Source organism: Piliocolobus tephrosceles, chromosome 5 (assembly GCF_002776525.5).
Source record: "Piliocolobus tephrosceles isolate RC106 chromosome 5, ASM277652v3, whole genome shotgun sequence".
In the NCBI taxonomy this organism is placed as follows: Eukaryota; Metazoa; Chordata; class Mammalia; order Primates; family Cercopithecidae; genus Piliocolobus; species Piliocolobus tephrosceles.
The window spans coordinates 129,992,444-130,004,200 of NC_045438.1; the positions used below are offsets into that span (position 1 = coordinate 129,992,444).

At 37.6% G+C, this 11,757-nt stretch overlaps 1 protein-coding gene across 3 annotated transcripts in view; it reads right to left on the reverse strand.

The window, feature by feature from the left end:
* Nucleotides 1–11,757, reverse strand: part of DNAH8 (dynein axonemal heavy chain 8) — a 322,448-nt gene that overhangs the window by 298,412 nt on the left and 12,279 nt on the right. For 2 of the 3 annotated variants that reach the window (XM_026448099.2, XM_026448100.1), the window contains exons 4-7: nucleotides 10,003–10,087; nucleotides 5,456–5,607; nucleotides 2,830–3,019; nucleotides 2,114–2,277 (exon numbers count right to left, since the gene is read on the reverse strand). In XM_026448099.2, the coding sequence (XP_026303884.1) occupies nucleotides 2,114–2,277; nucleotides 2,830–3,019; nucleotides 5,456–5,607; nucleotides 10,003–10,087 (591 nt within the window). The remainder of the gene's footprint in view (nucleotides 1–2,113; nucleotides 2,278–2,829; nucleotides 3,020–5,455; nucleotides 5,608–10,002; nucleotides 10,088–11,757) is intronic. The other variant, XM_026448101.2, reaches the window with a different exon arrangement.

Consider the following 11,757-nt stretch of genomic DNA (forward strand, 5'->3'; position numbering starts at 1 on the left):
ATAAACAAAGAGGTCTAACAACTTTATATATGACAGAGGTTATATTACAAATTTGTTAGGAAAAAAATGGACTATTAAACAATTTAACAGAGAATCTTAATTCGAGACAATTGGCCAACTACAGGTACATGAAAAACACAAAATTAGATTTGTACCTCACATCACACACACACACACACACACACACACAATTCCAGATGGACTAAACATCTAAATGTTAAAAATAAAATGGTAACATTTCTAAAAGACAACGTAGGAGACAGGGTAAAACTAGAAAGAAAAACATGGAATTGAAAAGCATAATTGTCAAGATAATAGTTACCACTAGGGGGAAGAAAAGGTATTTAAAACTGGGAAGAGAAATCCAAGGGCATTTTAAGGAGCTGGTAATGTTCTATGTTTTTTCTTTCATTCATTCATTCATTCATTCATTCATTCATTCATTTATTTTGAGGCAGGGTCTCACTGTGTCGCCCAGGCTGGTCCTGAACTCCTGGGCTCAAGCAATCCTCTTGCCTCGGGCTCCCAAAGTGCTGGGATTACAAGAGTGAGCCACCATGCCTAGCCTTGTTCTATTTCTTAACTTGTGCAAAGGTTACGCAGGTGTTCATTTTACAGTTTGTTCCTTTTATCATATTCATTTTTAGTCTGTGTTATATTCACTATTTAAAATAAAGAATTTAAGAGAATGTCTTCGTAACACTGGAGTAAGAAAGGGTTTCATAAGTAAATACATAAGTAAAATACAAAAAGCACAGAGTTTTTGTAGTCACTGGGGATAGCTAGGTTGAGGCTGGATTAACATTTGCAATTAATATATTTATCTACATTAAAAACTTAAGTTTCCACATGACTAAAGACACCATACCAAATGAAACATGACACAATGGGGACCAACATAGGATTAATATCTGGAAAATATTATTTAACCTCCAAAAATGTAGTCAGATAACATCAAGCCATCCAAACGAATAAAGGGATGATATGGATAAATGATATGAACAGGCAATGATATGGGTAAATGATACGGGTAAATGATATAAACAAGCAATTCAACACAGAGGAAACCAAAATAGCCATTAAATATGCTCAACCTCAATAGTATTTAGGCTAATACAAAGTAAACCAAGATATCATTTCACACTCAACATATTGGCAACAACTAAAAATCTGACAATTCCAAGTGTCACCAAAGATTTTTTTTTTAAATAGGAAGTCTTGGCTGGGTACGGTGGCTGCAAGAGTTATCCAGTGGGCAATTACCCGTTTCAATCATCTAATGACACCTGGAAGCGAATGCTGTGGCCAGCACTCTAGACCCTAGGGGAGTCCTCCAATTTTTGCCACTCCAACTGCAGAGTCCTCCTCCTAACATAGTTCTAGAAAGGTAAAACTGGAAATGCTTTTCTGTACCTCCTTCCCGGTCAAGATTTTTTCCCCTTGATCCTCACATAACTGAAGATTTTCTTGTCTAGTTCTGCTGTCCTGTGCTGATGAACTAGAGGTCTGGGGGGTGGTTCCTAGAGTCCTCTTTCTGTTTAGGGCAATTATGTAATAGCCGATTTTCTTTCACAGTGTTTATAGTGTAAGTTGGAGCCTCTCATAGTTTTGACATATGTTGTATTCCTATCACTACTTTTCTCACTGCCAGAAAAATTGGACCGTAGAGCTGCAGGCTTGCCACTGTGATGCTGATGTCAAACAGCCTAGTCTGAACTTCCTTGACAGCACAGACAACTCCACTGATCAACCAAGAGGTGCTTATTTAGCGTCTAGCACTCTGGCTCTTCGCTGTGCCTTTTCCCTCTCTCTTTTATGGAGAGTATCAACAATTTAAACATTACTGGGGATAAATGATGGCTATTCCTGATTCTTCATTCTTTCATTCTCAACCCATATTGTTATGTTTTCTTCCTTGAAGTGAGAAATATCTTAAAATTGATTTTAAGAAGAATGATTTTGCCCTAGAGCCAAAACTTGGCTGAGTTTCAAACCAGATTCTGGAAGAAAGTCAAAGGAGATACCTCTTCCCTTTACTTTTAGAGACAAAATACAATGGCTACGATGCACATAAAAACTACTAGTCCAGATGCAATTGTTTCAGTCAATTCACCTGTTCGATCTGTTTGTACCATACCATCAGCACTTCCTCTAGCTGACGAACAGTTTCTGAATTGCTGGCAGCAGCAGTTACTTCTTCAAAGGTGTGCAGTTTGGAAAAATCAACATTGTCTATTGTCTTTAACTTCACTGTTCCCTCAATACTTATTCTAGCACCTAAAAAGGAAAAACAAGACATTTAATACTAATTTATATATTAAATATTTTAAATATATTAATAAAAATACTAAATATTCAATATTAAGAAGTATTTAATGTCAATGTGTTAAATGTCAATGTGTACTTTTATGCTCTAATTACTGAAATGTTAAAGATCTAATACTTTACAGAAATATAATTCTAATTAATCATTATATTATGACTTCATAATTTACTGACAAAATTGTGCATTGTAACAATATGAAAAAACAAAAGTATAGATTTTAAAGAGTTCATAATGAAGTATATATTTTAATATGGTGAAAATTTTCATTAATATTATAGAAAGAGATTCCTCCTGCTATAACGTAAAATTAAAAAGAAAATATATTTTACTCCACCAAAGATCCTCAAAAATGAGTTCTAATGATTTCATTTCTTACCTCTAAGTCTCATAATTACTTTGATTAACATCTTTTAAGATAGAAACTTTATCTCTAATGTTTATGAAATATCTTAGTTAATTTGCTTCTTTTCTGCAATTTGCTAAACATTAACTTTTATACTTACCATCTAAAAATGAAAGATATCTGTTGATGGTTTCAGTGAAAATATGTTTTTCGGATTCTCCCTGCTTGGACTGGTTTAAAGCACCCCAGTTATTTGTTGCAAGAACAGCTGGTAGAAATATGTTTGCCAACATATCCCTAATTCCATTTAAGAGTCCTTTCGATGCATCCAGAACAGTAAATAGTGCTTCCTGAAAGAGTGGAGTTTAAATGTTATTTTACATGCTAATCCCACTGAAGAACTGAAAAATCATAACCTGTTTTATATTGCAATAAACATAGACAACTAACACATTTTATTAGGGAATCTTAAGTGGTTATGAACCTTAGGGTTCTAAAGTCAACAAACTTATATTCTGCCCCCAATTTAATTATTCCCATATTTGCTCATCAAAGTGATGTTTTATTTGGTGCTTTAATTTCTGCATAGGAAAGGAGCAATAGCCTGGAACCTATTCAGGGTGAGGGACATGGAACCAAACCTGCGTAAAGAAAATCCTCAGTTGAAAGTTGCCCTGTCCATGATTTTTTTTTTTTTTTTCTGGTGAAAAGCCCTTGCCCAGAAGTTTGGCAGAATAAATTACCAGCCATAAGAAACCAAAAGCCCAGAAATCAAAAGCCCAGCACCCATGCGTGACATTTCAATTAATACATTTTAAGTGATTTAGAAATCCCAAGCCAAAAAATTAAGATTAAAAAACTGGTCTAGGGCCACAAAAAATTGATTGCTAGTTTTTTAACTGTAAGTGTGTGGCAATAAAGTATGCAATTACTACTCATACAGTTTGGTGTCATCTTGATTTGTGTTAAGGTATCAGTAGTTTTTCCCACCATTGCTTCTGCACCATCAGTCAAATGTCAACATTGGTGAAAAGGGCAACTAGCATCTTAGTATTACGATGAAAATGGGTTTGAGTTTAAGAACCACTGTTACACTACATGGCTCATCTGTGATTACATTTAGTTATAATGATGTAAACAAATATTTGGCTAAGTTAAATAGAATATAACTATGTTGGAAGAATAGAGGGATGGAGAAACAAGGGTCACAAGGTAGAAAAAGAGCTAAATTATCATCTTCCAGAGAGAAAAGTCCACAGAAAATGTCTTCTTTTTTTTTCTCACTCTGTAGCCCAAGCTGAAGTGCAGTGGTGTGATCTCAGCTCACTGCAACCTCTGCCTCTGTGGCTCAAGCGATTCTCATCCCTCAGCCTCCCGAGTAGCTGGGACCGCAGGAGTGCACCACCACACCCAGCTATTTTTTGTATTTTAGTAGAGACAGGGTTTCACTCTGTTGCCCAGGGTGGTCTCGAACTCCTGAGCTCAGGTGATCTGCCTGCCTCAGCCTTCCAAAGTGCCAGGATTACAGGTGTGAGCCACCGCGACTGGCCACAGATAATGTCTAAATTGACGAAAGGAGCAATCAGAGCATATTATTTAGAGATATACAGATAAATAAAAGAATCCATTAAAAGGATTTAATAGTTGCTTCTGGAGAATAGGATAGAAGTCAGTTTTTCAGTTATGAAAGACTTAAACTATTTCATAAAAGGACTTTTTCTCTCTTTATATGCACATATAACTGAGCTACAACAAAAGATAAATTATAAAAGTGAATGGATGAAATCATGGATAAGTTGAAGAAAGAATTAATGAAATGGAAGACAGATTGAGGAAACATCCATACATACAGGCATTGTGGTAAAACTACAGGACTTTGAAGACAAAGAGCAAAAGCAAATAGAAAGAAAAAAAGACAGATTACCTATGAATCACACCAACAGGAGTGCTCTCATCATCCACAAGAAATACCGTGAAATATTTACAAGGGGTCAGGGAAAAATAATTGCCAACCTAAAATCTTAAACCAAGCTAAACAAGCTCTCTTCAAGCAATCTTTTATCATAACAGAAAAGGAACAAGATTAGACTTCAGTTCCCTTTCCCATTGTAAAAGGTATTAAGACTCTCTAAGAATAACAAAGAGAACTTGTGGAAAGCCTACTGTATGTCAGGCAATATAATAAGAATTTGTTTTTACTATCATTTAGTGTCACTACAATCCTGTCAGGTATGTATTATTATTCCCAATTTAAGAATGTAGAGACCTAACTCTTAGAAAGGATGAGCAACTTTCCAGAGGATACACTTAAGTGATTAGTCAGTGGTGAAGCTAAGAGGCAAATTTGGGTCTATCCGGCTAAAATTCTTGTTTTTCCCATTCCATCATCCTGCCTTCCCAGAACTAGGTTAGCAATGTCCAGGCTCTAGGACAACTCTCTCTTCTTCTTTTAAAACGATAAAAGAGCTAAAATATTGAGTGAAGAGGAAATTAAATAAAGTAACTAGTACTTTGCATTAACAAAATTAAATGTCTCCCTAGTGAATGGGAGGATAAAAATTATTTGCACACCATCAAGAAATGAAATTTTCATGAAATTAAAAGCAGTATCTAAAGTATCAATATAACTAAGCTCTATTACAGTCAATTTCTTTGAATATATGAATACATTTATTTTCTTGGAACTCAATTCAGTCCTATATTTAAAAAGAGAAAGCAAAGTAAAGCATGACTATGAAAATATATTCAATGTTTAACTATGTATTTGGGGAAATTTTTAAACATACCTCTTGAATAGTTTTAACGTTTATAGCAACATCATTACGGCAACGAACAAAAAATATGCACAGTCCTTTTAGTTTATCCGGGGCTGCATTGTCTATATACAATTTCATCATTTTTGCCCCTTTAGTTGCTCCAGGAATAGTTCGACCGCATTCTGAAAACAAAAGTCAAGAAATTAGGATATAATCACATAACTAGTCAAATGAGATAAGTTACTATGGCTTTTACACTATTGTTTCCTCTTTTATTTTAATGTAAGAAGTTTTCAATATGGTCATAGAATAATTTTTTGGGGGGGTTCTACTAGAAGATGTCAATAATTGCATCTTTTTTTTTTTTTTTTTTTTTGAGACAGAGTCTCGCTCTGCTGCCCAGGCTGGAGTGCAGTGGTGCCATCTCAGCTCACTGCAATCTCCATCTCCCTTCAAGCCATTCTCCTGCCTCAGCATCCTGAGTAGCTGGGACTACAAGCGTGTGCCACCATATCCAGCTAATTTTTGTATTTTTTTCGTAGAGATGGGGTTTCACTATGTTGGCCAGGCTGGTCTCAAACTCCTGACCTCAAGTGATCCACTCGCCTTGGCCTCCCAAAGTGCTGGGATTACAGGTGTGAGCCACCATGCCTGCCCAATAATTGCATCTTTTTCCTTTTTTTTTTTTTTTTTTTTTTTAGAGATGGAGTTTTGCTCCGTCTCCCAGGCTGGAGTGCAGTGGCGCAATCTCAGTTCACTGCAACCTCCGCCTCCCAAGTTCAAGTGATTCTTGTGCCTCAGCCTCCCAAGTAGCTGGGATTACAGGCACACGCCATCATGCCTGGCTAATTTTTTGTAGTTTTAGTAGAGACAGGGCTTTACCATGTTGGCCAGGCTAGTCTCAAATTCCTTACCTCAAGTGATCTGCCCGGCTCAGCCTCCCAAAGTGCTGGGATTACAGGCGTGAACCACCATGCCCAGTCAATAATTGCATCTTAAATTGCAGCCTCCTCTGGGTACCTTTCCCTGAACTCTGTACTTCTGCTCCTTTTGATCTGGCCTCAGGGCCTTACACAAGCTGTTCTCCTATCCCATCCCCAACCTTTTACCTACCAAATGCGTACTCATCTTTCAGATCTCAGCTGAAATGCCACCATCTCAGGAAGCCTTCACTGACTCCCCCCAAGAAGGTCCAGTTCCTATACTAAATACAGTCATTGTATCCACCTTCTATTAAATCCTTCCTTGAACTAATTTCAATGAAAATTAAACATTTAATTATCAATCTTTTTTAATTAGAAAAACTATTAAAAATATGAGAATTATGTTAGATAGTTGGTCACAATGTTAATTTGCAAAAATCAACAGCCTTCTATTTGCAGCAATAGCCAATTTAAAATGCAATAAAAGAAATAGAAAATCGGCCAGGTGCAGCGTCTCACACCTATAATCCCAGCATTTTAAGAGGCCAAGGCAGGAGGATTGCTTGACCCCGGGAGTTTGAGACCAACCTGGGCAACACAGCAAGACCTTGTCAATACAAATAATTTTTAAAAATTAGCCAGGTGTGGTGGCATGTGCCTGTAGTCCCAACTACTCGGGAGGCTGAGGCGGGAGAATCACTTGAGCCTGGGAGGTCAAGACTACAATAAGCCATCATCATGCCACTGCACTCCAGCCTGGGCAACCTAGTGAGATCCCATCTCAAAAGAAAAAAAAAAAGGAAAGAAAGAAATAGAAAATCCACATCACAAAGCCACAGAAATGTTTTGTCTGCCCAGCCTTTCTTTTTTGGGGGGTTGGGAGATTCCTCCTGCCCTGTGATTCTGGAGGATACCAGTGCCAGGGCTCCGTAGAGGTGGGCATGTAAGAACTAGACTAATTAGACTCTGCAAGAATATAAACCTTGAATAAATATACACAAAGAAAAAAACCGGATTTGAGAGATGGAAGTCTACTGATGAATCCTAGAGAAACTGCCCTGAAATCTGTGGAAATGCTCTATTCTTGTCCTTCCCAAGACCTGATTGTTTAGTTCTAAATTTTGTTATCCACCTTCCGCCTCCCAAAACACCGTTTTCTGCTCATATAAGCCAGCTTTATTTCTGTTGCTTGCAGCCTAAGAACACTGATACATGTAGCAATGTAAGAGCTCAAATGCCCATTCATCGAGGCTGCACAGGGATTTACTACCCTCCCCTTTTTCTTTGCTAAGAGAACCTGACTTTGTCCCATTGTCTACATCCCTAGAAAGAAAACTGCTCTCTCAGCCTCCCTGGCCCCCAGGATAGCCATGTGACACAGTTCTGGCTGATAAGACATAAGACAAGCTTGAGTTTTCCTGATGAAGAGGAGAGATATGACCATCAATAGGGAACGATTTTTGAATGATTTTTTACATTCTTTATGTAATGACATAAAAAAAGGTCTAGGCTACCCTGTCAAATGCAAACACCAAGTCAAGGATAAAAGGTATTATATAACCACATTTTTAGCTGATAATAAGCATTTATATGTTAACACATGCATATAAGAAAGAAATGTAGGCTGGGTGTGGTGGCTCATGCCTATGAAATCTCAGCACTTTGGGAGGCTGAGGCAGGTGGATCACCTGAGGCCAGGAGTTCAAGATCAGCCCGGCCAAGATGGCGAAAACCCGTCTCTATAAAAATACAAAACACTAGCCGGGTGCAGTGGTGTGTGCCTGTAATCCCAGCTACTCAGGAGGCTGAAGCAGGAAAACCACTTGAACCCAGGAGGCGGAGGCTGCAGTGAGCCAAGATCGCATCATTGCACTCCAGCCTGGGTGACAGAGTGAGACTCTGTTTCAACAACAACAACAACAACAACAAAGAAATGTAGATGAATATTTACCAAACTGATAAATGTACTTTCGTAAGTAGAAAAAATAATGATTAAAAATATGTGTACCCTTTGCTCTGGCAATTTCCCTTCTGAGAATTTCTCCTAAAATTTATTCCTAATCCACATAGATTTGTATTCAGTAATATTCACTGAGGCATTGTTTCAGGGAGCAAAACGTTGTAAACAACCTCAATTCTACTGAGAGATCAGTTTGGAAAATTATAGTTATATCAGCCTAATGAAATAAAATGCAAGTGTTAACATTTTAATTGGATAAATGTACTTATTGGCATAAAGAAGACAATATTATCAAAATTAAACAACCACTATAGAATAATATCTAGAATTGGACCCCATTTTTGTAAAATATGCGTATAAACCAGTTATAGAGAAATATTCATTAAGGAGTTAACATTGTGTTTTCTCCAACTGATTGGGACTGTATTTTGCTTCTAATTATAGATATTTTATCTTTCTGTAATTTTCAGCTATTGTTTTAATTTTTAACAAGTTATAAAAATACAGACCACACAATAATCCTCCCATGATAAGAACCATGAGAGACAGAAAATCCACAAAGCCAACCTAGTCGCTAATTGTGAGTTTACATATTTTGTCAAAGAAGCAAGACTTAAACATTAAACAATTGGAGGAAGGTAGAAGAACACAATGAAGTACTATATTTACATGGATACTGTAAATGAGACAGGAATCTGGAGAATAGCGATGGCTGTGGGTTGGAACACCCTGGGAAGGGCTCTGCTGGAGGTGTTCTGAAGGAGGGGGCTAGGGTATGCTGAGTGGAGAGAAGAAAGGCAATCTGGAAAAGCCAGGAGAGCAGAGAAAGGGAAAAGAAATAACTCTAGTATGCAGAAAGCAACGAAGAGGGGCTTAAAGGGAGCAGCAAATTCACATCTGGAAGAGTAGGAGATCAGACTAGACAAGTACTGTGTGTCCAGATGACAGTGGGCCTTAAATAAATGAGATCTGGAGCCAATCCAATAAATAGCGGAACAATAAAAGATATATTTGGCAGGAATAAGCAGTACAGATTTCAGAGGGAGAATCTGATTACAGAGATACTGGTTTTCAATCTGGAACGCCAGGGAAGGCCTAGCCTGAGGCAGCAGAGGAACCAAGTGAGAAAGAAGCAATGGGAGGGATGTGTTGAAGGTAAATCCACAGGACTCTGTTGATGAGTAGTCTCAGACCAAAAGGGTAACCAACATATCTAGTTATTAAAACAAAGTTTTAACAAGCTGGTAGCATGTTAATTAGTTCAGGCATAATATGCACAGTAGGGAAAACCAGCTATTCCAAGTGACAGCTGCAGCAGGCACAAGATGCTGTGACAGGACCGCAGGGAGTAGCTGCGGGGCTCTGGAGTGGTTTCACCACCACTTCTAATCATCTGGACAAAATGGCTCCACCTGTTTCGGGAAAAATGCAATTAAATTCTAATGAAAACGTGTATTCCCAGCAGAGGTCAATGATTTCTACAAGGATATTTTCTCCTGAAACATTATAGCAAGGCCTGAAATATATATTTGGGCTGAGAATGTGTTGTTCTTAAGACACTATATTTCTTATACGTAAACTTCTGGTAACATTTTCTTTATAAATAAAGGATTATCTATGTATAAGAGAAAAAGTATGCTGCACTTGAACGTGCGTGAACTAACTACTGGCACATTGCCCTCATAAATTCTTACCAATACCAGGTACATCTCCCTCTTGGTACAAAAATTTCAGTGTCTTACAACCATCTTTCACAAAAAAATTAGTAAATGCTTCCAGCTGTTAAATAAAAGAGAAAATGATAATCAGTCAAATGACTAAGGGAAAATTCTCAGTATTTTGTAGATGAAGAAGATGAAGCTCAAAGAGTTTATTCAAAGGTACACAAAGGCAAGCTTAGAACCCAAACTAATTTAACTCCAAAATTACTGTGCAATATAATATAGGTTGAAATATATTTCCGAACCTACATTAATGATCTACATATATAGTTTTGGGCAGCCACTTACCTGACCCTGCCCCAAGGAATCATATGGGGTAAATAGGTGAGTCCAACTTGAGGTAAATATTTTGATATTTAATAAGAGAATTATTATTAAGATAAACTATTTTTAACAGCTTACTTGGGGAACAGAAAATTTGCCTACTGACTGTTTTGTTGACCAATTATTTGAGCAATTATGTTTTTAGATATTGTAATTTGACCCATATTGTAGCAAAACTAAAGTAAAAACAAATTATTATACTGAGATTCTTCCATATTTATGAGCATGAAGCTTTTATTCAATTACTTAGGAGTCAGTGTAATATCTTAGTAAACAGAAAACTAAATAGATAACATAAACAAAAGCCCTGAAATATCCTATGAGAAATACAAAGTCACATACCCATTCACCTAATCCCACTGATTCCCATACAGAAGTTGTTTGTTTGTTTGTTTGCTTGCTTGCTTGTTTGTTTGCTTGTTTTGAGACAGAGTTTCGCTCTGTCACCCAGGCTGGAGTACAGTAGCACAATCTCGGCTCACTGCAACCTCTACCTCCCAGGTTCAAGAGATTCTCCGGCATCAGTCTCCAAGTAGCTGAGATCACAGGCTTCTGCCACCACGCCCAGCTGATTTTTGTATTTTTAGTAAAGATGGGTTTTCGCCATGTTGGCCAGGCTGGTCTTGAACTCCTGACCCCAAGTGATGCTCCTGCCTTGGCTTCCCAAAATGCCCGGATTACAGGTGTGAGCCACCCCACCTAGCCATCAGTATCTCTTAATATACTGACGGCCTACGGGAAGTATCCCAAGTGTAGCAAAGCCACTCCTCCTAGGAGAGTGTTCTCAAATGTTAGTGTGCATCAGAGAATCACACAGAGGGCTTTTTAAAAACACAAAATGATTTGCATTCCTATCAGGTTCTAGGTGATGCTGATGCAGCTGGTCCTGGGACCACATTTGAGAACCATCACCCTGGGAGATAAAACAAAGCCACCGATATGTGCGTAACTCTAGCCCTTAGTTCTCTACTCTTCCACCTCCCGTATATACTTGGGTCTCACATAATTACCACCTAAAAGGGACAAAAGCTGTCCACATAGTTCTTCTTGCACAGCTCCATCAGTACTTTCTTGCTGGCCCTTTAGCTGTGAAAGCACACAAATTCTCAAAAGCAGTGCACATGACTGGGATAAAAAGACATCAAAATATCAAATGCAATGAATCCTTGCATTTTAGATACATTGTACTCATGAGACTAGCAAAGTAAATGTGAGATCATGGACCAAAATCATGACTGTGAATTAAAATTTCACTTATATTACATAGCATTTTACCAACAGTTCATCCGAGTATCACCTAGTTAAAATGGCGTTATTATACCCTTCTTACAGAAGAGAAAATTAAGGTAAAAAGAATTTAAGGTAAAAAGAATCATCTGAGTATCACCTAGTTAAAATGGCATT